The 15,000-nt window shown below is 38.6% G+C and overlaps 3 protein-coding genes across 5 annotated transcripts in view; all 3 read right to left on the bottom strand.

Annotated features, from left to right (window-relative positions):
* Window positions 1–4,268, bottom strand: part of LOC113817671 (formylglycine-generating enzyme) — a 9,753-nt gene extending 5,485 nt beyond the window's left edge. Inside the window, exons 1-3 of one of the 2 annotated variants that reach the window (XM_070130259.1) lie at window positions 4,180–4,268; window positions 3,997–4,053; window positions 176–684 (exon numbers count right to left, since the gene is read on the bottom strand). In XM_070130259.1, the coding sequence (XP_069986360.1) occupies window positions 176–682 (507 nt within the window). In that variant the 5' untranslated portion in view covers window positions 683–684; window positions 3,997–4,053; window positions 4,180–4,268. The remainder of the gene's footprint in view (window positions 1–175; window positions 685–3,996; window positions 4,054–4,179) is intronic. The other variant, XM_070130260.1, reaches the window with a different exon arrangement.
* LOC113816244 (Kv channel-interacting protein 4) overlaps window positions 1–15,000 on the bottom strand; it is a 521,919-nt gene that overhangs the window by 370,477 nt on the left and 136,442 nt on the right. The window lies entirely within an intron of this gene.
* LOC113817674 (protein FAM133) lies at window positions 5,876–8,378 on the bottom strand. The gene is made up of 2 exons (XM_027369752.2): window positions 8,227–8,378; window positions 5,876–7,408 (listed from the first exon to the last, which is right to left on the bottom strand). Exons 1-2 carry the CDS (start codon window positions 8,235–8,237, stop codon window positions 6,379–6,381), a joined length of 1,041 nt encoding a protein of 346 aa, XP_027225553.2. The 5' UTR covers window positions 8,238–8,378; the 3' UTR covers window positions 5,876–6,378.

Below are 15,000 nucleotides of genomic sequence, written 5' to 3'. Positions count from 1 at the left end.
TGAAATCATATCAATCAATGTTTTAGCTAACAACAATTATCTCATAATTTTTTACTGTTTAATAACCAGTATACAATAACTATTTTTGACACAATTTAAGAAAGAAAAGAAGAGAAAAATAAAGAAAACATGGCAATAATGCCAAGGGATGCATAAAAAAAAAAAAAAAAATTACCTCTGTCTTATATCCAGTAGCTTTGACAAATAATTCAAATGCCATATTTGAAACTTCATAGGTGTCCATATAAAATTCCTTGACCTTAACCCTCCTTGCAGGATGTTCCCCATCAGCTTCAAAAACCGGCTCGTTTGTCCCCATGATGAACTCTCCTCCAGGAATCTTGACCATGTGGTGGATATTGGGGATGCTTGGCACCCTGTTGGCTTCCAAAGTGTATTTGAAATTTGGCGCTTCTTCTGGTTCTTCTTTCGTAGTGGAAGAGTCGGGATTTTCAATCTTTTGTCTGCTAGTTGCTGCACATCCACATGTACTGCCATCACTTGCTTCAGGCTTAGTTTCACCATCCTTCATGCCTTGACACTCTTCACTACCCAGGCTGAATGCAGTTAAACTCAGCACAACCACTAATGATACCCAATATCCCTTGGTGACCATGTTGTTCTTTGAAAACTTTAAAGCTAATACTCTTGTCATGATAGTAGGCCTATATCCTTTACTCATATCTGGAAAACAAATAAATAATAGTGACCAGTGAAATATGACATGAACAAACACAAATGACTAACATATTTTCATAAACTCTTAACAAGTTTTGCAACATCTGACCCCTCTAATTATGAGAAATACACATCATGATTCCTTAAAAATATCACCTCATAATACCTGCTCTCACTACAACTAAAAAACAACTGAAAAGTACTTTATGTAAAGCTACTAAGTACTGCCACATATCAGTGAAAGCAATGTAAGGAATATCAGTATTACCATTATAAATCACAAAAAAGGTAATCCTCTTCGTAATTCTATACAATAGTATCACATAATGGATCGTGATGATTTTAGTATTGATGGATTCCTCTCATTCCCCGACAACAGGGGAAAGCATGAAAGGTACCAGGGATATTGCAGGGTAAAACTGTCAACTTGTTCATATAAAACTACACACTTGGAAAAACAATTATTTTGAAATTTCCAATGTCTTCTTTTCCTAATTCATACATTTTGTACATACTTTTTTTTATTGAACTTCTTTAACATATTTTAATAGTTATTTATGTTATTCTATACAAAAACCTGTGAAAGTGTCATTTCGCCAATGTGATATTTGACTGTCTGAGACACCATTCCCTGACAAAGCGCTGGTGAGAAATGTTTCGCTTCCAGTGTTGCGTTGATTCTGGGTCATTTCTAAAAAATTATAGTGGTTATGCAGAGGAAATAGACATTAGTAACTATCACAGCTTGATATGTGAACCCATCAAGTACCATAAATGCCCCCAAAAATTATTATTGTAAGATAACCACTGGTGGTTTGGAAAGTGTTAATTTCCATAGGTTTTACTGAAAGACAGGTTGCATTCCCGAGGGGCTTTTTGAAAGTTGGCGGTCTATAGACATTCAAAGATGGTGGGTACTTCTACAGAGTTGCACTAGCAGATTTAAAGCATCTTTTTGTGCTCATTTTACACATCTTTATTCTCTATTCTTATTTCAGCCTGTTTTACTCTGTCATTTCTCTGTTATACTTCATGCCCTTCCCTGCTATCAGATCTTACCTTAATCAAGATTACTGACTGTGATTGCATTAGAAATGGTCATCTAATTTGTTTTTATCTAACAATAATAAATATTGCCCAGTAAGTCCGATTGTCATAATAAAATGGGGATTTGGGGGTTTCAGCATAATAATTTCTATATATTTGGATACTAGAAAGTGAGAGGAATCCATTGAATCGTTGATGGATTCAATGGATTCCTATCACTCTCTCGTATCCAATGATGTAGAAATCATTTTGCGGAACCCCTCCCACTAGCAACAATCTAGGCCCTGATATTAGTGAAGGGCATGAAAGGTACCAAGGATAAACAATGAACAATATACAGGGTAAAAAATAAACAATATACACAGAATCGATCACTATGTTGTCTAATGCAGGGGGCTATGCACCATGCAAACCCCCCATGGAGAGGTACTGCTCCCTAACCCCCGCAACTCAAAGAATCCTCCATGTATCCATGACAAGTGACATACAGGAGCGCCTGAAGGCAAGTCTATCCAATGCTGTCTTCTGTGAATATGTGGAGGATTAATCGTTTTCCTGATTGAAACTTGGGGGACATGATAGGTCTCTGGGGGGGACAGCCCCCTGCATTAGAAAATAAGGTAACTGATCCATGTATATCATCTATATTTGGTAATTTTATAGCTTATGTATGCCAATCGGACATCGGCAATATTAGTATCGTTGGATTCCTCTCACTCTATACAATGCAAATATGTAGGCTTTATGACGTGGAAACCCCCCCGTTAGCGACAAACTTGGCCCCAATAGCAGGGGAGGGCATGACAGGTTCCAGGGAAAATGCAGGGTTAAATAACACTAATAATATAATCCACAATGAAAATAACAATGATAATTCACATTACTTTCCATTAATAAAGAAGTTGTCTTCAATAATAACGAAATTGTTTCATTTTCAAAATAAATAAAAATAATAATATAACGAGGTAAGATTCACACAGGAGCTGCAGGAGTACTGACCAAATTCTCCACTACTCATGCGCGGGGTCTCTCGTACCTGTACTGTTCCTGTTATCTCGCCTGTGACATCACGGCTAGTGTCACGATTTCATAGATCAATTGTCTGGCGGTTGATTTAATAGCCAATGGGAAAAGAATTCACAAGGGAAACAGCCAATGAATGAACATTAGCTAAAATAGAAACCATGAAAATCAATTTTCAAATTAGTCTCACCATGATTTCCGTGTGTGCAGGATGTCGTATCAAACCATTTCAAGTTATAAAAAATTATTTTGAAGACGATGAGGCTAGCTTGAAACTATTACATGAACACGGAGTTCCAGCCTCTAAGTGCCCTGCAACCTGCTGTCGCGTCGCTCGTGCTCACGCAGACCGCTCCGGCGCTCCCGCTCTCGCAAGCCGCTCCATTGACATCGAGGACCCTCACCCTGGCCCCTCCTCTGCATAGGTATGTCTTATATTTATTTTCACTGAAGTGACTAAATGTACAGTGCGTATGAATGGCATGAGGAAGAGCCCAATGCTGACTTTGTCCGACGCTCTCTCCTGCTGTGAATACATGGAGGATTATTTGTTTACCTGGGCGGGGGAGGGGGGGCAGCTGCCCCCCCCCCCCAACAAGGGGGTCGCAGGGGGCACAGCCCTCTGCAGTGTATAATTTTCATAACTACAGCTGACATGCGGGACCGCCCGATGCCAAGTCTGTCCGACGCTTTCTCCTGCCGTGAATACGTGAAAGATTCTTTGCTTTCTGGGGTGGGGGTTGGGGAGCAGTAGCCCCCCATGGGGTGGGGGGTGGAGGGGATTGCAGGGGGCACAGCCACCTGCATTATACAATATTGTGACTAAATCGGTAACGTGATTACAGCAGAGAATGAGAATTCCATAGTGTACATGCATGATATCAAGAGTGGCGCAACTCTGGTATGGAAAAGACAATCTAGCCATTTCCGATGGAAACAAACACCAGAATCACCAGAATCAAAACAATAGAAATTGAACGAATCTAGTTTCCTCCTGAAGTTGGTGGCGTCTTTTTCCAAATTTACCCAATTTCCCTGGTACCTTTCATGCCTTCCCCTGTTATCGGAGCCAAGAATGCGGTGGCTTGGGGAGTTTCTGCCCAATAATTTCTATACATTTGGATAGTAGAGTGTGAGATTCCATTGATAAGAAAATCATTACAATCCGTTGGCCAGAACTATTCTGTAAGGTCAGCAAGATCCGTTGCAACTTCCTATTATTCTACACGTTTAATGACTGCTACTTACGGGAGCATGAGGCAGCAGCACAGGGACTTTCTGCCGTAAACCGCCTATCACTGCAACCTAAATGGTATGGATAACATGATTGATTACTTTTTCTCTATGTAATAAGGATATTCTTTAACGTTTTCGGATATGTCTAAGGACCAAGTATCAAAATGTTACGACTTTTAAAACATAATTATTCACTATCAACTGAAAACTATAAAATAACCACCTATTTCCCTCAATACAATGTACTGCTACATCACATTGATAAGAATCGATGACACGTGTCTGCAAAAGCTCGTCCGGAGATAACCACTCATGGCCTAATCAGCATCAGCTGTTGCCTCCCATGTTGTTTACGTCCGGCCGTTCGCGGAAGGGAAGGAGGCGGGATCCGCGACGGCCTCCACCACGAACGGGTGGGAGTCGGTGCAGCGAGGTGGTTGAATAAAACACACACATACGTACACACACATATTTATACACATGTAAACACAGACACACACATATGTATAATACATGCACACACCGTCACACACAGGTGTGCATAAACACACACACCGACACACACAGATGTGCACACACACACACACACACACACACACACACACACATACATACATACATACATACATATATATATATATATATTTATATATATATATATATATATATATATATATTTATATATATATATACACACACACACACACACACAAACACACACTTACACACACACAGACACACACACATATATATATATATATATATATATATATATATATATATATATATATATATATATATATATATATATATATATATATATATATATATATATATATATATATATATATATATATATATATATTATATATATATGTATGTATGTATGTATGTATGTATGTATGTATGTATGTATGTATAAACATACACACACACGTTTATCATGTACACACACATATGGAGATGGAATCGAGGACGATTCCGAAACTGTTGTCTCATTTTCACCAGTAAAGCTAGTTTGTGCATTGTGTTTTTTCTACCATAGTATCAACACGGTAGAGTGTTTTTCCATTCAGTTCCCTCACTTTGCAGGCCGGTAACTGCAAGACGAATGCTCTACCGCAGAGCTGCGCGACCCACTAATAACTGTGTGCAACTAGGAGCTAACTAGCTCCAAGCATTCGTCTTGCAGTTACCTGCCTTCAAAGTGAGGGTTTGAGTCCCTATCGGAGAGGTTATTTATTCATCATATCAGTGCGATAGTGTTTTATTCCATCTTTCATATATATATATATATATATATATATATATATATATATATATATATATATATATATACATACATATACACACACACACACACACACACACACACGCACACACACACACACACACACACACACACACACACACACACACAGATATATATATATATATATATATATATATATATATATATATATATATATATATATATATATATATATATATTTATATACATATTTATATGTATATACATACTATGTTTTGTCTTAATCATCCACTTTTATCAGCATTTTATTCATTTTCAGAAATCAATTTTGTCTGCTCTCAGTATTGTATATGGTTGACCGATAATGATTTCAATAAAGTAGTTACCAGATGTCAAACTTTATTATATTTAAAAGTGATACCATATTCATCTGTGCCAGATTCAACCCAGCATTACTTACGGGCGAGATTGTGAATCACGGTTCGAATGCTTTTATGCTGATGATGATTGAGGAGTGAGAGTGAATTTGATTAATTAATGAAGTTATGCAAATTTCACTGATAAAATTTGTAATTAGTAAGACATAATATTGTTTCCATTATTATCACTTTGTAGGGATTGAGGATGTGAAAGTCTGGCAAAATTTCACATTTTATTGTAAACGAAAATAAATGATCCAACTGGACATAGTAAGCAAGGGATCTCTTACAGTGTAAGCCATTTAGAACTTAAAGGTGAATGTTTTTTTTATGTGATGCAAGCACAGCGCTTGCTAGAAATGCATCCTTGCAAATGGAATAGAACTTAAAAAAAAAACAATTACCTAGGTTAATAGGTTTAGTGTATAAGCATGGAATAGATGCTGACTATATAGGAAAACAACATTGGCGTAGAAAAAGTTACAACCCCTCTGTATGTATTGTGTACAGGGGGAAACTGAAACGAAAATCCTTGCAAAAACATAATTTTTTTTTTTATACCAAACTGTTAGTGCTGAAGCCTTTCTGTCAACTGCCTTCCGTGTAAATTAAACTGACTGTTTCTGAATAACTTAGTTCGACTTACTTATTACACGTGTTTGCAAACTTTTGCACCGCGTCAGCCCTCTCGTGCTTGCGATTGTTTCGCGAATCTCTACTGCCTTATTCGTTTTCCAAGGAATCTCTACTGCCTTCTTTGTTTTTGCAGGAATCTCTATTGCCTTCTTCGTTTTCCAAGGAATCTCTACTGCGTTCGTCCTTTTCCAAGGAATCTCTACTGCCTTCTTTGTTTTTCCAGGAATCTCTACTGCCTTCTTTGTTTTCCAAGGAATCTCTACTGCCTTCTTTGTTTTTCCAGGAATCTCTACTGCCTTCTTTGTTTTCCAAGGAATCTCTACTGCCTTCTTTGTTTTTCCAGGAATCTCTACTGCGTTCGTCCTTTTCCAAGGAATCTCTACTGCTTTCTTTGTTTTTCCAGGAATCTCTACTGCCTTCTTTGTTTTTCCAGGAATCTCTACTGCGTTCGTCCTTTTCCAAGGAATCTCTACTGCTTTCTTTGTTTTTCCAGGAATCTCTTTTATCTCGTTCGTTTTCACTTGCGGAGCGGCTGGTGGCGCCCTTGCCTTTCCGACTATTTTGCTTGTCATGACGCCGGCCTTTGCGCCTGTCGGGTGCGGCCTTCTTGTCGGTGCCTGCCCTGCGCTCCCCAGGTAAGTCCACCGTGGCATGGATGGTCATGTCGTCGTGGAATCGGTCTGCCTGGGCCTCATTCGCCCAATGAAATTGCCTGGAACACATGCAGCTGTAGCAGATCGGGTGCTGGCCAGTCCCCGGGGTGCAGTTGACGTTCAGGAACAGGATGAAGACCTCGGGGCCGCGGGGGCGACCCTCGCCCTCCATCTCCTCTTCGATAGGCTTCTTATCATTGCGTTTATTGGCGCCCGAGCAAGACTTCAGGTGGGCGACGTCTCTCGCCTCGTAAATCGGACGCTGGTCGCAGCGTAAGTCATCGTCGGAGACGGCGCCGGAGGTGTCCTGCGCTGTCTCGTCTGCCTGCTCGGGGGAGCCGACCGTCCTGTCGGCGAAGGAGGGCTGTCGGTCGCCGTAGTTGGCCGGCCATAGGCTGGGGCCCGCCCATGGTGCCTGCTGCGCTAGGTCTGCGGCCACCAGCGGGAGAAGCAGGAGAGGCAACCTGCAAGCAGCGAATCTCTGAGTGCATCCCGCAGAAAGAGGAAACAGGATACAGCAATAAAACTAAATAAGAATAAAGGCGACAAATATCTGTAGTAAATAAGCTAACATAATGACAAGAATATGAATAATAAATTAATGTAAGATTATAGAAATCAGTCAATTTTGTTATTTCCCATTGCTGCCAAGAAAAGAAAAGAAACGCGTGACAAAGTATTATCCAATGAATTTCGTTTTAGAAAAAAATCGGAACACATTTCGCTGGAAAGTGACAGAAGTCTAACCTCGCCGCCTTTTTCTCTCCCCCATCCCCCCTCTCTCTTTTATTTCCAACTTTTCCATCATTCCCTCTTTCGTCTATACCTCTTTAGCGACTGGCAATTGTATGTAACGCAAACATAAGATACATCTGAAAGGGAACATGGGACACCAGTACCTAGTAGTGCACATACATGTAGGCCTACACACACACACACACACACACACACACACACACACACACACACACACACACACACACACACACACACACACACACACACACACACACACACACACACACACACACACACACACACACACACACACACACACACACACACACACACACACACACACACACACACACACACACACACACACCTATATGCGTACTCTCAGAATAAATAATACAAATAAAATTTAAGATAAACACAGCTAGACATTTTGAATAAAGGAACGTTTAACCAAATCACAAAGTTTTCATATCTCGGCATATCAGATAATCAAACCTGAAATGAAGGTACAGGACAAGTACATCGATTTAGTCGCGATATTTACCTGACAATCATCGAAATAAGAAGATTTATTCGGAGTGAGTCTATGCACGTGCTCCTCTCTCGCTTCTCTTTGACAAACTGGAAACACCTTTGATGATTAAGTCATGCAATAATCGTGTAAGGCAGTATTAAGGATTATCATTTGCTTTTGTTCCTCTTATTGGTACTGCTTTTTATCATCATCACAGGGAAGTAATTAATTTCTCAGTTATAAAGTGTCATTAATTCAAGCTTTGATTTGATTGACCGATCTCTACTGAATATTCAGGAATATCGCCTTCATCACTATGGAAATCCCTACTGTAAAACCCACTGATATCAACTGCCTATTGTAAAGCCCATGAACGTTCAAGGAGATGATCATTGGCGCTTTAGAGAGTTTATAAGATTCGAAATCATGAGGTAAACTTAATATTCGCTGAAAAATACGTGTCTCACAGCAGCTCTACGATTTTCAGGAAAAAAATATTTTGCCTTTGTTTATGTAATATTTAATTAACAATCATATCGCCAATATTATCCTGTTCTATCTATTTATTATTTCCAGGTAGGAGTTATATCATCTGATTATTACGGAAGAGTAGGTCTGATCACAGTTTAATTAGAAAGCACACACACGTGGAACTGTGTTATCCTTATCATCATTATTACTATAACTATTGTTATGATCATCATCATCGCTATTATCATCAATATCATAATTATCACCATTATTATCATTATTACCATTACAGTACTACTGCTATTACTACTGTTCCGATCATCTTCATCTTTACTGACGTATAATTTTCATTTTTATTATCATTACAATTAATGTAATGTCCAACACTTTTACCATTATTAACAATGTAATTGCGCACATACTGGCAATGCAATAAGCACCAATATGAATGTTCTATTTCCTTAAACTTTTCTTTTTTTCTTGATTAATTTTTCTCTTTTACCTTGTATCTCAATGTTTTATCTCATCGTCCTTTGAGTATCTTTACGGCCATCTCTAACTTCAATCTTGAAATTAATGTTAAAGTCAGCATTATTATTTTCAAGCACGTGCAGAAGAAAAATCTACCACTAAAGTTACAGACAAAATAAATGTAAATATGTACGCAAAATTTCTGTGAAAACAGGTATTGCGGCCTACGTTTTATGAGCCTATCATTGCCAGGGCCAGTTTCAAGCGCCATATAACTCCCTGGAGGTCAGCCTTTAAAAAAGAATCCTTTCCGAAGGCGATTCGGTTCGGCCAAAAGCACGAACGCCAAGCACCAAGTGACGAAGATGAATTTGCTTTTGAGAAGGACTCCTGGGCGTTTCTTTCAAGGGGCTTGGTAATGGTCGTTTCTGGTGGCCCGGTTTGGGCGAGTCGTGGCGAAGGACAACACGCAAGAGGGTGCAAAGTCATTCGGGCGCAAGAAACAACTGGTTTTGGATTATGAGACCTTTACCAAGACTGTTCTGCTCAGTCACTACTGGACTGACGGAATGTCTCCTCCACATGAAAGTCTTTTCGGGTTTTCTTTTGAAAGGTGATACAAAACGAAAATCAAAATATCGAACAGCCGAGGTGCCAGCCGAGGTGCCCACGCAACGAGTGTGGCCGGCCGGCGGATATTAATTGTAATCGGCTATGAAAAAATCAGCTGTTTCTATGACTGCATATTGACTGTCCGGAAGCCATCTATAAAAAATAATGATATACTATAATGGAATGAAATGGCCTAACATGGTATCAGTCAAACGGGCTGCAGAACAGACGAGTATGTAGGCATGGCGATAATAATGACAATCAAATTAATAACAATAATGATTTTGCTCCTACGACTATGAATACTGCTGTTATTTACACTCCAGTCAAATAGGCCTACAATTGCTTGCATCCTCAATGGGCAGAGGATTCGGAAGGAAGCAGATGAGAGAGTCAATGAATGAGTGAGCGAGTCAGCGAGTAAATGAGCAAGTAATTGAAGGAGTGACAGGGCGGGCGAGCGAGTGAATGAATGAGTTAGTGAATGGGTGAGTGAGTGAGTAAATGAACGAGCAAATGAATGAGAAATCGAAAAGTGAACGAAAGACTGAGGGAGAAGGAGAGTAGGACGAGAGGAGGAGGGTAATAATGATAGGTGGAGAGAAGGAAGAGTCCGCGGAAGAGGAGGAGGCGGAAAGGAGGCGAAGAAGGAGAAAGGATAAGACCAAAGAATAATAGGAAAAAAGATGCGAAACAACATAAAAAAGACTCCCCTTAATATAAAACAGCCAAAATAAAAATCAGGAGAACACATTTGCTGCCACAAGTAAATGCAAAGTGCAAAGGAAGTGCGAGGCGGGCGGGAAGGAGGGAACGCAGTGCTTGTGTACACACACACACACACACACATATATATATACGAATATATATATATATATATATATATATATATATATATATATATATATATATATATATATATGTGTGTGTGTGTGTGTGTGTGTGTGTGTGTGTGTGTGTGTGTGTGTGTGTGTGTGTGTGTGTGGGTGTGGGTGTGGGTGCGTGCGTGCCTGTGTGTGTGTGTGTGTGTGTGTGTGTGTGTGTGGGTGCGTGCGTGCGTGTGTGTGTGTGTGTGTGTGTGTGTGTGTGTATATATATATATTTATATATATATATATATATATATATATATATATATATATATATATATATATATATGTATGTATATATATATATGCATGTATACATATACACGTGTATATATCTATCTCTATATAAGTATGTATTCGCGTCTGTGCGCATGAAATGAGACGCTGCCTCAGTAGATAATTCAACGTGGAGGCCCACGTGCGTGGGCCTCCACGCACGTTGTAAAATGCAAAGTCGAAGCAGATATTTATCTCAGATTTGTATTGTATCAGAAGAGAAACATTTTAACGCATTCCTACTGCACCAGTGTTTCATCCTGTCTGTGTGACACGTGTTTGCATGTTTGATCATATGTGCACACACAGTACATACGAGCACATGCATTAGCACGTCTTTAATTGGATGTGTGCATAAATGCTAAACCCTGCACTATGTGCATCCGGCTCTCTGTTTCTCTGCCGAGTTAACCCCTTCTTTTGAGCGAAACTTTTCTGGGAATTAGTATCGACATCTTGTACGAAAAGTGATACAATTCACTTTCGCAGATGATGAAAATAAACGACTGGAAATAAAGAAAAGAGAGAAAGAGAAAGAAGAAACGGAGATAGAAGAGATATCAAAACAATCAATCTCATCAGTTTTTTTCTAATTAAATATGCATTTTTCTCTGGGCGGCGTGAAAAGGACAAACCTCTTAAAACAAAGAAAAGACTCACTCGGCACATGTGCTCTGGCGACGTGCAATACCGATCTCAAAGTGCCGAGAATGCGCGTAGATGCAAGACTCTCAGACAATGTCCGTGGGCGGAAGTGGTTCACAGAACTTCAAAGGCAGATATATTGATGTTTCTATGTAAGATCAATTATATAACAGATCACTGATGAATAGAGTAAAAGTGTTTGTGTGTTGATGTTGTTACTGTTACCGCAACATTCTTCTCATCATATTATAATGTTTACTAATTGTACTTTATAATTTCCTTTTATTTTTTCTCTTTGGTTTAATAGCATGATATTTTTACTACGAACGAGTTACACCGAAAAAAAATATAACGCTTTCTTTGATTATGACAATAAAAAATGTTTTGGGGGTAACTAGTCCAATTCGGAAACTCAGCTTACCTTGAAAATATCTTCATCCATATGATTTCTATAGATATTCTAGATCCATAAAATTTATATCGTAAGACCCCATAGATCTAATACGATTTTTTGTATTTGCGATTTTATCCGCTCATCGTCGGATAGCCCGATTCGATGTGACGTCACGAGTCGAAGTCACCATTCCACTTGGTGAAAACAAACCCGTCGCTCGCAGATACCTCGCTATCCGCGTGAGTGAATATGGCGTACGAATTCTTTGCTTCTTCAAGAACCGAAGTGAAAACTAGTTGTGCAGCTAAAAGAGTGCCAATAAAGTCTGTCTGCCGAAATAAGGATCGACGATCTTTCGAAATGGCTCATATTTAATATCCTGACATCTAAGAATATTTCACCAACATAACAGTAATAATGATGATTTTATGATGACATAATCTGCTACTGAAATCTATGATTTTTAGCTATATAGGGTATTGTTCTTTGAAATCTGTGCCATTCAAGGTGTTAATACAAAGGAGACAATGAAGTCACATAAAGGCCCACAAGCACAAGACACATTTTTCACTCTCCTCAATAATTTGACCTTAAGAGATAAGCCCTCTTCAGTTGTTTCATTTGCTTGACCATATGACATTTCAGATACAAAGGCAACAGGCAACTGCATGCCTGCTTTGTTTTCATCTAATGAACAGTGCTTGAAAACACTTGGGATAAAGTCTGGATGAGTTGGATCCAGGGATGGTTTGCCTGTAAATTTAGATTATGATAAATCAATTTATTAAAAAAAAAAATATATATATAAATAAAATTGCTGTTGTGCTTTCCAGAGTACATGACTGCTGCCAAAACATATGTCGATAATGTTGACCTTGTTTGGCCTTGATAGATAGTGAAGATAGAGTTTGAAAGTGATTACCTGTCTCAAATTTGAAAAAGTGTAAAAAATTAATATGGAGATTAATAAAATGTTCTGAGCAGATATAAACCTATTTTCCACCGGGTGCCTAAGCACTCCTATCAGCATTCTCTCTCTCTCTCTCTCTTTCTCTTTCTCTCTCTCTCTCTCTCATATCAGATAGTAGTAAAAAGAAAAAGGATCTTATAAAATTTATGCACACAAATGCACAATCCCTACTTAGTAAAAAAGACGAAGTAGAAATATTACTAAAGAATAATCATGTTGATGTGTTATGTACAAGTGAGACATGGCTACTCCCTTGTATAAGTGATTCTTTAGTTAACATAACTATCTTATCTATCGGAAGGATGATGGACGCGGGGGAGGAGCTTGTATCTATGTCAGAAACGACCTTATAGCCAGCAAAATTAGTGCAGATGTTGATTTATCAGAAGGCGTTGAAAATATCTGGGTTAATATCCAGTGTAAAAAATGCCATCAATCATTGTCGGTTGCATCTACCGCCATCCTCATGCTCATGCTCCGTCCTTTACCAATATTTCGGATTATCTACGGAGTAGTTGCTTATGTAGAAAGCCAGTTATTATTGTAGGGGATATTAGTGCTAATCTCTTAGCGCCGGACAACACAATGTGTTGACAACCAGGATGACCCCCACTTCCGCATCACTCACAAATCATATGATTACAAACAATTCTGAGGTCATATCTAACTTCGGAATTGCCCGCAGCCCGAGTGCGGATCATGAATGAACAGCCGCAACACCAAATGTATGTAAACCAAAAAGACAACCAGTATTTCGTACTTTTAGATGCATGAGGAACTATAACATAGACAGCTTTCCTAGTCTGCCTTTGAACGAAATCCCTGCGCTTAATAATATCTTACATTCCGATGATGTTAATTCACATGTGCAGACTCTTAATGACGTATTTATAAAAATGTATTGACTCTTGTGCTCCATTTGTAAAAGATGAATGCAATGAATGTTGGAGACCTTCTTAGGAAAAGAATTAAGTCTATTCCTTCATGTTTGTCACTGCGTGAGCAATATAAAGGAGAAAAGTGACAACTGAAATTGCTCATAAATCAAGGAAAAAACGTTTTAAGGAGAATTTCAAAGCAGTAAAATTGATATTACTGCCACATGGAAGACCCTCAGGAAAATGATCCCGATAAACAAAATTCCAGGTACTCAACAATGGCAATGTTCAGATGGAGAGAGCATTTTTTTTCTGATATTGGTAGACTTGCATGCGAAAAATCACAAGAAAATCATAATGCAAATAATAACAAAAAAGTAAATAGAAGTCTTAATGAAAATGCAAATCCTAGAAGCATATTTAGACCTGATCCAGTGGCCTGTGAAACGATATTGGCCATAAAACCCTCACCGAAACTAATTCGTATGACAGGCGTATCCCTTATTATTTTATGAAAGATTCATTGCCAATCATCGTTATTTATCTCAAAATAGTAATAAACACGTCCGATCCCAGATCTGTGGAAAGTATCTCATGTTGTTCCTCTCCATAAGAAGAATGACACTGATGACATAAGCAACTACCGCCCAACATTCCTGCTCCGAATCTTTTCTAAGATTTTAGAAAAAAAGATGTTTTTAAGCACCTCATGTCATTTTTGGAATCTAACAGATTGCTATCTGAAAGTCAACATGGATTTCGAAGAAGCCTCTCCACAGAATCCGTTCCTAAAAGTTTCTGACAAAATATGCGAAATTATGGATAAGAAAAAAATATCACTTCTTATTCTGCTAAACTTATCTAAAGCTTATGATAGTGTGAATCAGGAAATCCTATTTAATAAATGTACAAAGTTACACATACATCCACTCTGGTTTCGTTGTCTAACCAATAGGTTAGACAACGTTTGCTTTGGTGTCCCGCAGGACTCTGTTCTCGGGCCAATACTTTTCTCTCTCTATGTGAATGATCTCTCACAGTCTTCATCTGATTGCTTTATTGTCCAATATGCAGATGGCGCACAATTACTTCTGACTGGAGATTTTGAAAGCATTCCTAATTTGATTGAAAGAGCAGAACAATTCTGAAGTTATATTTTCAAAAGAATGATTTACTCCTGATTGAAAAGAAAACCGATATCTGTTTATCGGTTCTCGA

This window comes from Penaeus vannamei, chromosome 15, assembly GCF_042767895.1.
Source record: "Penaeus vannamei isolate JL-2024 chromosome 15, ASM4276789v1, whole genome shotgun sequence".
Taxonomy (NCBI): Eukaryota; Metazoa; Arthropoda; class Malacostraca; order Decapoda; family Penaeidae; genus Penaeus; species Penaeus vannamei.
This window is presented reverse-complemented; position numbering and strand designations above follow the sequence as displayed.